Genomic DNA, 13,584 nt, shown 5'->3' with positions numbered 1-13,584 from the left:
TACCTATATTAGTATATGCAATTGAGGTTTTTAGTCCCAACTGCATGTGTTATTACATGTAATGTTATGTGCGATGACCTTAAAAAACTCTAATCACATTCTAATTATGTGCATTTTGAGGTTTTTAACCTTGATTGCATGTTTTGTAACATGTAATCCCATATGCAATCACATGTGCAATTGAGCTAAGAGTCCGGACTTCTGACGAAACTTAGTATTTTCCCCTTGTAATCATAACTTGTTTCGATTACATGAGCTTTTACACTTTACAAGAAAGTTGTTACCTCATTTACAATGTATCATGAAAACTCCAAAATTACATTTTTAGTCGCATATCTTTTTTGTTTGATTTTAGTCGAGATTCTAAGTTTGTTGTCTTGTATGTTGCATCAAGTAGTCACTCAATCTTGAAAATTTTCAAAACGCATCATTAGAATGCCATTTTGACAACTCTAAATCACGCTTTAGGCTTTATGCCTGAACTTCGCAGAAATATTTTCTTGAAGAGTTAGTACTACGCCATACAAGAAGCTGAGGATGGTGTTTTAGTTATGTTCTATAGAGATGTAGACTTGATGTAGCCTTTTATTATTATGATCTTTGCAAAGCTAGTATGCTATTGTTTCATCAAAGGTAGTAGATAAGATAAGATAATAATATTAATGTCTAACAAAAAGCCACAAGGGTTTATGGGACTGAGCATACAAACAAAAGAGCCGACCAAAGCAGGAGCACCAAATGGTGTCTGAGAAGAAACAAAACAAGACAAAGAACCAGAAAAACTAAGGTAAGGATTAAGGATCCTTCCTTGGTACAAAGAAGTCAGTCACAGAAGGGTAGAATTGTGAACGATCTAGAGTCTTACATCCTCGCTGAGAACTACTGGATGAGTCTTGTTGCTTGGAAAGACTAGTGCAGTGTCGGACCGATCTAGAGTGAGTGGTGTTGGATGGCCTTTTCATGCCCCGTGGTGGAGACAGGGGGGAGAAAAAGACGGTGATAAGCTGGTTTGAAATATGGCCTTGAGGTATGAGTGACTAAAGGGTACGTTCATGGAGCTGGGTGACCTCCCGTAGGTAAAGTACAGGGCACCAGTGGTCAATATAGTTAAAGAATGCTGAAAGAGGAAAGCAATCTTTGAATAGGTAGTAAAATCTCCCTTTGATCTCATAGAAAGTAGGATAGCGAAATATAAAGTGAGTCTCACTCTCCACCTCTGCTAAAGTACACAGTCGACAAATATGGTCCTCTCTAACCATACGGTGATCAGTTTGGACCCAAAGATGGTGAGAGCCAACTCTAAAGGAGCCCAAAGAGAATCTCAAAGCATGACTACAGTGTCGATAAAGATAAGCAGGGTGGACAATAATATCATTTTGAATCTCAAGAAAATGCTTAGCATAAAAGACCATCTTGGGATGTAATCTGCCAGGAGGATTACACTAGGTAGTAATAATGTACTGTCTGTAGATATCTTGTTTGACATGCTCATTCAACTCCTGACATGAGGGAAGGAGGTGAGGAGGAGCATCCAACGAGAACTTGTAAGGAGGAAGATGACCAATCTCAATCACGATTGAACTCAATAAAGAGGTGGCCTAAGCATGCCAACAACGAGATTTAGTGTTAGTGTTGGATCTCATAACTGTAACAAAAGAACAATATGCCAAATGGGAATATCTGTGTCGGTCAACAACCGAATCCGTAAAGCCTTGAAGTCGATGGAGAAACCAAATCAAATAAAAAATGGTCGTAAGTTTGAAAGGATGAGCTCCAAACTCGGCCAAAACAATGTTGTGGGGGGTGAGTCTGTGACATCTAATAATATGTCGTAAAAGCAATGTCTAAACATGCTCAATAGAGGCCCAATCAAAAACAAGAAGAGAAGGTCCCTAAACCACTGAGCCATAGAGAACAGTTGGTCGAACCAAGGAGTCAAGGAGGGACAACTTGGATGAAATGTCTTGAAAATGATGTCTGAAACACTGTCTCTTGAGCATGGTCAGAGGGCACATGCCCTTACTAACTCTGGACTGAATAGCCGGTCTCAAGCTGAAGCGGGGTCTTGAGAACTTCACCCCGAGATACATATAAGAAGAAGTAATCTCAACCTCCTGCCTCTGAAAGAAGAAATGAAGATGAGAGATCTTTAAACAATTAAAGATCATAACCCGAGTCTTGGTTAGATTAACCACGAGCTGACGTTGATCACAAAAAGAAGCCAAACCATCAAGGAGTCTTTGCGAACTGCTAGGATAAGAGGCCAAGAGAACAACATCATTATCAAAAAGGAGAATAGAGATCAAAACTTGATGCAAATAGCACTCGTCGCCAGGTTGCGAGGAGTTCACAAGGAAATGCTCAAGCTCATCAATATACAACCCGAAAAGGGCGGGAGAAAGGGGGCAACCTTGCTTCACTCCAATGGTGCTCTTAATTGGAACAGAAAAGCCCTCCAGAGTCTTGAATCAACCAATCACCTTCTCGTACAGTCGCATAATAGTAGACAACAACATATTTGAGATCCCAGTCTTGCTAAGTTTTTGAAATAAGGCCATCACATAATCAAAAGCCTTGCGAAAGTCCACAAAACAACAATAGACTTTCTCAGAGTGGTGCCTAGCCTCCTTAGTAATAATAGCTCGCAATGTGAAGACATGATCCATAGTTTGGTAGTTCGCCCGAAAACCGGCCTGACCTCTAGCTCTACACCCTTTCTTGTCAAGCTCTCTTGATAGCACAGTGTTCAGAGTAGTGGCATAAAGTTTGGCAAAAGTATGCTTGATCATGATGGTCTTGTAGTTACCAGGGTTGGAAGCAAGCCTAGACTTATGAATAGGGTAAATCACATGTAGCGACCAGGACTCAGGAAACCTAGTACAAACCACTCTATTAAAGAGTGTAGGAAGGTAGGATCCAAGGACCGAAGCACCAAGTTTGAAAAGTTCTGTCTAGAAACCTTCCTCGTCCATAGCTCTACTGCATCTCATGGATCTGATGGCCCTCATAAATATTGGAGGGTGTGAATAGATGACAAAAAGGAGGTGGAGTGGAATGAAGAGGTGGCTGCCCTGGAATGTCATAGAGTGTAATGGTGTGGGAGGTGAGAGAGTGGAAGTCAAGGATGGAGGGTGGGGGGGACAGCGAGGGAAAAGGGTATGCCAAAAGATTTGGGGATTTTGAATAAGTGTGGAGCAAAGGGCTCTGCACTGAGAAGAGGCAAAATAACGTTTCTTGTGGCAAAGAAAACAAAGGTAAGAGGAATGTAGGTGAGTGAAGGCATGAGACTAAGCCTCAAAAGCTAAGCGAATAGGGCGCTGGAAAGCTTTACAATCAACATTCTGGAAAGGTTTACAGGACATGTATTCTAATGCTTAGACCTGAGAGAGGGAGGAGAGCGGTGAGGAATAGAAATGAGAGTGGACTCCCAAATAGCAAAAGCAAGTAAATCAAACATGTCAGAGGCCGCATATGAATCACTGAAACTGGCAAGTGTCAAAAGTCTCCTATGATGATAGGGAAAGAGCACACCATCTCCCTTGGGGTAGCGAAAGCGAGTAGGGGTGTAGGCAATGCCAGGTGGGATGAGGGGTGCTAGGGAGAAGGCGACAAACAGGGAGAGACGCGGATAGCAATGCAAAGAAGAGCATGTTCAACAAAGGGGAGACAAGAAATGTTGAAACTATGAATGAAGCGAATGAAGGAAGAAGAGGTGATGACGTAGTCCATGACACTCGCACTGCCACAATGGGGCCAGCAGGTAAAGAGGTCAGAACTAGGGAAAGATGATATGCTTTGAAGACTGACTAGAAGCAAGTGGTAGTGGATAATAAGAGGGATAGTGAATAGTTTTCATTCATTGGTTAGAATAAGGATTAGTGATTTGTTGATGTTATCTAATGTATAGGTCAAAGTGATGCTTTTCATGCAGATGTTCTCACCCATATATAGATTTGAAGATTCAAAGCACTAACAATCTAGTGACAGGAATAATTCTTTGACAAAGGATGATGTAATAGTTGTGTCTTGTCAGACACTTAATTTAATTACAATCATGCATATGTAATTCAGCTTTGAAAAGTTGTATATAGCATAAAATTGCAATTGTATATGGTCACACGCATGTAAAGCATAAATTTACAATTGCATGTAACCACATTACATTTAGTTACATTACATAGGATTGCAATATTTAATAAGTTAACAATTTGGTGTCTTCCACCTTTTTCTCATAGCCTTTCTTCTATAAATACAAGAGGGCTTATTGTAAATAATTATCTTTTGGCAATAGAACAAAACTCTGTTCGTTTGTTGTGCACTCTAAGACTTCAAGCTTAGATGTAAATTTAATTGCTTTCCATAAAAGAGGCAAATTGCTTTCAGGCTTTGTGCTGAATCAAGGTGTTATGTGATGACATGGTTTGGATATTGATCGCGAGTTTAGTTCTTGCGTTCAAGAGGGACTTAAAATCAGTTTTGCAGACTTCGAGCTTTTTATCGTGTTTAGAGTTATAGTTTGTTTTCAGATTTGGTCTCGTAGACTTTGAGTTTCTTATCATGTTTGAAGCCAGTGTAGAACGCTTAAGCAAAGAGGTAACTTGCAGACTTTGTGCTGCTTTTATTTTCTATGTTTTGTGCATGTAAGATGAAGTATATATTAGAGACTTTCTGTTGCATGTATGTTTCATCCTTGTTCTTAATTTCATGGAAGAAAGTCATTGGAAGACATTGAACTTTCATTATCTCTTGTTATTAACTTTTCCAGATTGTGCTTGAAAGTTTGTTGTAAGAAAGAATTGTGTATTATGAAATAAGAGAATACGAGAACACCTAATCTAAAGAAAGAGGATATGGTAAATGTATGCCCATTTATTAGCTTAGTGTATAGAATCTTAGCTTTAGTTGGTATTAGTTGTTTTCCCCAACAACAGATAGGGGGAGCCTTCTCTTTGTAAGTAGGAGAGATTTTCTCACACATTGTGGTTGGAACCACTATTTTGTAGTGTTATTCAGTGACACATCCACAACCTAATTCCCCTTGCCCTAGTATTAGCGACATTTTGGAGACTTGGGGATGACTTGGGAATTTTCCCCCCGTCCCATATTTCTGAAATTTTGGTAGGACATCCCAAAAACTTGGGGTGCTACCCAAAAAAGGGGACTTTTGGAGATACCACGGACAGCCAAAGACATCGTAGCCATCCCTTGACCATACTAGGACCGTTCGACCCTGGTTGTTTGCACATAAAAAGTAAAAAATAAGTAAAAAATGCAATTTGTTTTGCCTTAAGGGTGGTCGATTTGTGGGCCCCACATTCTTATATGCTCCCAAACACCAAAAATGTGGCTTATACTTGCTTGTTCTCCATTGTTTTTACGTGCATAAAATTTTCAATTTTTTTAACTTCCACTCTTTCATTTACAAGAATAAGCAAGGGTTTGAAGTTTTGAGTTGGAGCAGTAACAAGGGTCTTTTGGAGTGATTTTATCATCTTCGGAAGCAAGAGCTTGGAAGAAGTAAGTTTAATCATCATTCCATGCTTGTATTTTTCATTTTAAAAAAAAGTTTAAGCTTAAAGTAGCCTGATGTTTTTTTGGCATTGTTTCAATTCAACTTCTTCAATCTCAAAAAACTTTAAAAACCAAAATGAGCGGTAGCTAGAGTAGTGGTAGTGAGGAAGAATATGGGGGGTGATCAAACTTATAGTGTTGAACTTGAAGCTAGTAGTGGGCTGTAACAACCTCAACCTGATATGTTTAAGTGCCCTTCAGAAATTATGAGCAAATATGCAAAGTGCCCTTCAACAAAAAAAAGCTTACTCTCCAATATCTGACGCCTAGGGGTCAAAAGAAAAAAAGATGCAGCAGGGATTAAGGTGTGGGATTTTCATGTTTGTCAAGATGATTTTAGGGGAAGCTATACAAGGGTTAAGTCTCACTTTTGGGTTATTGCATGTCATGGAGTTATAACTTGTCCAAACTTATCTGAAGAGGAGAGAATTGAGTGCCATAGATTGCACAATGAGGCTAAAATGGGGAAACAAGGTTTGACAAGTCCAACAATTACATATTCAACACTTAGGTATTCAAGTTCACAATCATCTAGGCCATTTGTACCCATAATTGGTGATATAGGAGGAAAGTGGAAGGTGGGGGGTGACACGGGAAAAACAATTGAAAGTATGTTTAATGCACGACGACGGGAAGTTACAGAGTCATCAATTGCTAAATTCTTTTCCTCTAATGCTATCCCATTTCATGTGGCCCATTCCTCTTTTTTCAAATAAATGATGAAAGATGTAGCCACCATGGGTCCTCATTCATACCACCTAGTTATGATAAGCTACGAACTACCGTCCTAAACATTGATTACTCCAAGATTAATATGTTGTTCAAGGATGTGAGACGAACTTGGGCTAGGAAAAGCTGCTCTATTGTGATGGATGGGTGGACTGGTGTTAGACATCAACCACTCATAATATCATTGTCACGTTCCCTGTTAGTTCATATTTTTTGAAAGCCAAAGATTGTTTAGGGAAGCATAAGGATGCAGAGTTTCACTTCACTATTTTGAGTGATGCCATAAAGGAGATTGGGTCTTCTAATTGTAAAAGTGATCATAGATTTAACACGACAAATCAGCTGGTTTGATGGTGGAGGGCGTTTACAAGCACATCTTTTGGACCTCTTGTTTTGTTCATTTATTGAACCATACATTAAAAGACATTGGTAAGATAGATTGGGTGAAGCAAGTGGTGCCAAAAGCCAGAGATGTTTAGATGTTCATTTGGAACCATCACATTTGCTCTTTTTAGGCCCTTCTCAAAGGAGTTCCTTAAACTAGTTGACACTAGGTATGCCAATTTGAATTATTTCATTTTAAAATTATTTAAATTATTGTTACACGTGTTTAGATTTTCTAATTATTCAAAATTATTTATATTATAGGTATGCAACATATTACATCTTGATAGAGAGGATGCTTGACGTGCATGAGGCTCTATAATTGATGGTGGTGAATCTAGAGTGGACTCTATGGTATAATTCTAACTTTGTTGAAGGAAGGTCAATCAAGCTAAAGATCCTTGATGGTAGTTGGTGGGGCACAATGAGGTAAGTTGCTGATTTTATCTAAAAATCAAAATTAAATTTTAGTGTTTAGATTTTTTATTTATATATTGTATTGAAATTTCTAATTTTGATTATATAATACTTAAAAACTGTTTGTTTACATGTTGTAGATATCTACCCTATTGTAGATGTCATTAGATATGCCGATACAAACTCTCCTAGTCTTGGAGAGATATATGAGGCATTTGACAGTATGTTGGGGAAGATAAAAAGAACAATTGTAGCTAAGGATCCTACTTTGGGGTTTTATGAGGAGCATATTAGGCCCATTGTGACGCGAAGGTGGGACATAATGATTACCCCCCTTCATACGAAGACTTATGCTCAAAATCTCAAATGGTATGCAGGATTGAATGGAAGGAAGCCTATGACTGATGATACATAGGTATTATATGGCTTCTTAAAAGCCATTGATGAGAATTTTTTTCTACAAGAGGCTTCCATACTCTATGCACAGTTCTTTGACTATACAAACCTTTGTGGCGCAGACTTGTGTAAACCACAGGCAAGGTTTGATAGAGTCATGTTGGCACAAAAGGATCGTATTGGGTGGTGGACATGGCATATGAAAGATACACCACAATTGAAGGAAGGTACTTGCCATTCGCCTCCTTGCACAGGTTGCTAGTTCCTTTGTTGCAGATAAGAATTCGTCTATGCATGACTTTATCCATTATCTCAAAAGGAATAGAGTCACCTCTAGACAAGTAGAGAAGCTAGTGGCAGTGCATTGTGCTCTTTAACTTCAGGATCTCTAGACTCCAGGGTATATGCAAACTCCACCATTACAATGGGATGTTAATCTTGAAGATGTTGCCCGAAATGATGAGGAGGAGACACCATCAAGATTGGTTGGCGTTCCATTAGATGAGGATATACTTGCAATGGACCATGATAGTGACGATTCAAATGACTATGATTCTAATTTAGAGTTGGTTGAATTGGAATAGGAGCACCAGTGTACTTTGTTTATGTATTTTGATTTATATATTGAACATTAAACTATATGGAAGCACTTAGCATTGGGGCATTTTGGTTTTGTATGTTAAAATTATTTACACGTGATATTTTTTAGTTATTATATGTTAATGCATATATGATATTGACATTGGACAATGAATTCTGATTTTCAAATTTTGAATGCATATTGTATTTTGAAACAATGAAATGTTGTAATCTTGTATGTTAAGGTTCTACAATGTTTAAACAACAAGCTTTGTCCATAATTTTGATTTGAATGTTATGTATATTTACAATTTTTCTTATATATTGTTAAATTTCCCTATATTTTACATAGCCACTCCTCGCCCTCTCTAACCTTGGCAAAAACAATTGTCGTCCCTAAAACTCATCTCCTTGTCCCCTATTGTCCCCATCTGAAAAACTTGGGGTAACCTTGTTGTTTTGCAATTGATCCTGAAATCATTAGTTGCAAACTATCCACCCAATCTGGTCTTTAGACTGTTGTGGACAATTGAGAAAGTTTCATTGCTTAGGGTTCATTGGACTTTTGTCATGTCCTATATTCATATTTGCATGAGCATTTATATGTACCCATACCCTTGGGATGTGTATCTGGTATTGATACTTGTAACCTGGGTACTCAGTGGGGTACAAAAGTAATGGAACACAAATTACTAACATGCTCTTTAAATTCTTTGAATTTGTCCTTCCAATTTGCCTAATAATCCTTGCAATTAGCTCAAATGTAATGCAAGAATGCTATGTGAAGCAAACACTAGGAATTGGATTCTTTTGTTTAAGAACAATTTTATGTCTCTATGGAAGGAGTGGACAGTGCTAAAATTGTGGCAGTTATTGATGATTGGTTCGTAGACACTACAAGTACACATCTATGATAATGAAGCATCATTACATGTCTACTTAATTTTCTCCAACTGTAACATTCTCTTTAACATGGAAGGGAATAGCTAGAGAAACAAAAATTTATAAATTGTTTCATTTTCTCATCCTATGCTTGTTGTTAGACATTTCATGTAATGCTTTTGCTAAAGATTTTCTATAGTTGAAGATAAATACCCTTGTACATGTGTCCCACTTTCTTGATCTTGTACGAATGACAATGACATTCGGAAGGAGACTGCCTAAGTTACAAATGTTCCCTGTATTTTCAATCGGTATTTGCAAGCTGAGTAAAATTTGTTGGGTGAGATTTAATATAGTACATATGTACTCTTTGTTTTAGTTCACCTAGTTATAGTCCCATTTACATCTTTTTGACCAAATGTTGAACTTGTATTGTCTTCACTTGCCCAACTTTTTCGATAGTTTACTTGCCTTTTGCAGAGCAAGTCAAACTTGTTGTCAGACAAAGTGATTCTGACGTATTTTGTGTTATATTGTGTGTCCTTGTCTTTGCAGTGTGACAACCACTTCAATAAAAAAAAAATTTAAAAACAAATGTGGTTGCCAATTCTCCTGGGAGAGACAGCATCATTGTTGTCTTTAAATTCTTTTTTATTTTGTTTTGTGTTTTTAATTTTGAACTTTTATGAAATAAGAAATTTAAAGCTGGAATACTATAAATAGAGGAGTTTGTTTTTGAAAAACACTTAACAATACTCATTAGCTCTGCTTTTTCTTTGCCTGTGATAGCTTTCTTTGGGTTAGCTTCCTCAGAGAGTTTGTAGAGGCTTCTTGATGACTTAGCTTCCTTTTGTGACCTATGACAACTAATGGTGAATTTGGCCAAGGCTTGGGTCATAGTCTTTAATTGTTTGAAGACCTCACAACTGCACTTCTACTTTTAGGGTTAGGAGATGAGATTTCCTCTTCTTACACGTATCTCGGGGTCAAGATTTCTGTACCTTGCTTTAGCATGAGATTCACCATCTAGCCGAGTGCTTCAGACATTATTTTCAAGACACTTCATCCAAGTTGTCCTTTGTGGAGGCCTTAGTTAGATCGACAATACTCTATGGTTTTGTGGTGTGGGGGCCTTCTCTTCTTCAATCGGATTGGGTTTCTATTGAACATGTCCAGATGTTGTTCCTTTGGCGCATCATCAGATGTCATCGGTTCACTCCTCACATCATTATTTTGGTTGAGTTCAGGGCTCATCCCTTAGGCTTGGTGCCATCTTTGACCTGATTTGGTTTCTTCATTGTCTCTGTAGCTTTACAGACTCTGTGGACGACCAACACAAATTTTCTTACTTGGCTTATTGCTCCTTTGTCGTGGTTGCGGGTTCTGACCCTGCCTCTAGAGCTCGTTGTTGCTATGCTCAAGTCACTTCCCTGTTGGGTTCGATCAGGATCTACATTGACCCCCTACCTCCCTTCCAGTTCTTGATGGACAATCCCACTCACCTCCTCCCTTCTCAGTAGGAGTTGAACGAACATGTTAGACTTGATATACACTGACAATAATCACCATGACCTGGAGCAACCCTATTGGGGAGTTGGGCCCGAGGATGGCCTTTTATGCTCAAAACTTTTTGGCTATTTAGGATGGGATTATTGTATTCCTTGGTTACTTGTCTCGGCGTTGGTGACACGCCTTGTGCATCTCTCTTGGGTCCTTTAGAGTCGGCTCCCATCGACTTTGGATCCAAATTGATCATCACATGGACAAAGAGGACTGGGTCTCTAGGTTGTGCACCATGGCTGAGGACGAGATTGAGATCCACTTCATTTTCCGTTGCCTTGCCTACTACGAGATTAGAGGGAGGTTTTATTGCCTATTCAGAGAGCGCATATCCTTGACTACTTTCTTTGGCTATATGGATCAAAGGTGCCTTGTGCTCTACCTCTATGAGACTATGCAGCTTTGTGATCACACTCTACAGCTCTTGTTCCCCTAGAGACAGGCCTAGGATCAGCTCATTACTGCCTTCTTCTCACCCTCGTCTTCGATGTGGGGGGTGAAGCAATCGTCTAGTATCTCTACCACTAGTCATTCCAGATTTGTGAGACCCTGCAATGGTTCTACTCATTAGCGACACTCCTCTGATAGTTCTCAGTGACTGTTCAAGGCTCCTGCACGCCTTGATCTGTATCCTTCGGTGCTGGATTTTTTTTAGCTAGGGAAGGATCCTTAGTCCTTGCCTTGGTGGTGGTTCCTTTGTCTCTTTTGCTTTCTTGTAGGCTCTTTCCTAGACACCGTTTGGTGTCCTGTTGTCCATTGTTTCTTTCATTGTATGCTTTCGGTCCCTTAGACCCTTTTAGTTGTCTCTTGTTGGACATTAATAAATTTATCTAATCTTACCTCTTGCAAAACATGCTTCCTTAGTTGAAAGTGACTTTCAATGGTCGAGAACATCTCTTGAATAGCTGAAAAGGATTTTCTTTGACAAGTAATAAATTAAAAAATGAGTAGCTAGCAAGTTTTAGAGTTAAAAGAAGTTACCTATTGCTAGAGTTCATCAATGGAAGGTGGGATCCCTAGCCCATTGTTATATTTTCTTGAAAATTTCCTTTTTATTTAATATTTGGCTGGGATGTGCCTATGCCTTCTAATGGGTTGGTAGACAGCTTGGCCTTCCTCCTCATACATTTTGGGGTATTATCTTCCAGAATTTTGCATTCTCAGCTCCATTTTCTTTGTGTCCCTCTTATTTTAAGGAGTTTGACTAAACTTCCTCTCCTGTAAACATGGGAATCAGGTAGGACCCGCTTGAGAAGTTTGGGGAGATCTTTTTCAATAACTGCATAAAAATAACAAATTTGTTGCCATTGGGGAAGGGTTTGCACATTGACAATTGTTCTCCCACAAAAAAAGTTATGAAGCTGGAGCCATACATTATGCTAAGTTTTTGATCAAATTCATTTTGTGGAAAGCTCAATAAAAAGTTGATCGCAATTTTATAAAAATATATCCTCTTCATATTTTTAATGCCATGCTTTTGTTCCAAGTCAATACATGGCTATTTTTCATGGATTTGCCAAATAAGTTATATATCATATTATACTCAAGCTAGAATGAATTATAATGTTACTGAGAATTTTAGAATTGTATACAGATTTTCTTGAATCTATTCACCTTAAAAAATTCTCTTAAGTAGATACCAAAGTAAATTTATAGTACTTTTAATACTACATTAATTTCAAGTGCTAGCTAACCCTTTATACATACAAGCGGGGTAAATTTCCACAATTTTATGTCTAATGCGATGCCTGGAAAAAAGACACGTGTAAGATGGTGGTGTGAAATATTTATAAGAAAACAATTAAGATTGTACCCAAGTAAATTTATAGTACTTATAATATTAAATTAATTTTAAGTGCTAGCTAACCCTTTATACATACAAGCTGGCTAAATTTCCACAATTTATGTCTAATGCGATGTCTGGAAAAAAGACGTGTAAGATAGTGTTGGTGGTCTGAAATATTTATAAGAAAACAATTATATTTCAAATCTCGGTCTTGTGGAGTCTCAAAAGTATGATAATTGTGTTTTGGCTGTCTACTATATCTAATTGTAATATTAGATTGACATTTAGTTTAGATTGTTGAAATTGTCTCATTGCAGTAACTTTTTCCATCTCTCTTCTATTGTTTTAGGTGATTGCATTCATTGCCCCTAAAATCATAGGGGGAGTAACTGCACCAGGTCCAGTTGGCGATCTCGGAATGGTGGAGATGACACAAGCGCTAAATTTGTCAGATGTCTCATTTGAACAGGTTGAAGGTTTCACATTCAGCAGAATATTTCTTTGCTTTTCTTGTCATCTTAATTTTAGGTATCTATGTTTCTTAAAAGTTGGTTGTGGTTCCTATTCAGATTTTTCCTTCCAGTCAGAAGTTATTATGAACCTTTACCAGTTGACATGCTGTGTTATAGATAGGGCCTGACATGCTAATAAGTGGGTACCTACATCCTATTCCTGACTTGATGCCAATTATTCCAGCCATGGAAGCTAGCGCTCCCGAGCTGATGCTTTCAGCATCAGATGGACCAAATATAATTTCCTTTTACAAGGCTTGGAATGCATATGGAGCATTCTCTAACTTTTCTCCACATCCAATTAAAATGATAAGTACACGTGGAGATTATGTTACATGGAAAAGTGTTGAGCACTATTATCAGGTTTGAACTTGATACTTTCAAAATTACTTAAAATTCACTCCAAGCTATACTAGTTTTTGGAACTTATACAACTATTTATATGCATGTCTTGTCAGAACCCACAGCTTGCAAATTGAGGCTGAAGAAGTCCTTTTTCTATTTTGCAGGCCCAGAAGTTTGAAGGTGTACAAGATTTTTTGGCACAGGAGTGCATTGAAAGAATAAAATCTGCAGAAAGTCCGGAGGAAGCAGCAAGAATAGGGAGGACTTTAGAGAGACAGCGGCCTGAATTGGTAAGTCTACTAAAGTTCTCTTCATGGGAAAATCTCAGCCTAATGGCAATCTTTCTTACAAGATATCATGAAAAGTGTATGGTGTTTACAATATACATACATAAATGCATATGTATGCATGTAAATTTATGTA

At 38.1% G+C, this 13,584-nt stretch overlaps 1 protein-coding gene across 1 annotated transcript in view; it reads left to right on the top strand.

Annotated features, from left to right (window-relative positions):
- The window catches only part of LOC149580245 (cytidine/deoxycytidylate deaminase family protein), a 125,159-nt gene that overhangs the window by 93,484 nt on the left and 18,091 nt on the right, over window positions 1-13,584 (top strand). Inside the window, exons 6-8 of the mRNA XM_089790046.1 lie at window positions 12,654-12,773; window positions 12,934-13,179; window positions 13,326-13,451. Coding sequence (XP_089646172.1) covers window positions 12,654-12,773; window positions 12,934-13,179; window positions 13,326-13,451 — 492 coding nt within the window. The remainder of the gene's footprint in view (window positions 1-12,653; window positions 12,774-12,933; window positions 13,180-13,325; window positions 13,452-13,584) is intronic.

Source organism: Cupressus sempervirens, chromosome 1, assembly GCF_028749045.1.
Source record: "Cupressus sempervirens isolate cs-2001-9-10 chromosome 1, ASM2874904v1, whole genome shotgun sequence".
Taxonomy (NCBI): Eukaryota; Viridiplantae; Streptophyta; class Pinopsida; order Cupressales; family Cupressaceae; genus Cupressus; species Cupressus sempervirens.
Note: the sequence above shows the minus strand (reverse complement) of the source record. Positions and strands in the feature narration are given on the sequence as shown.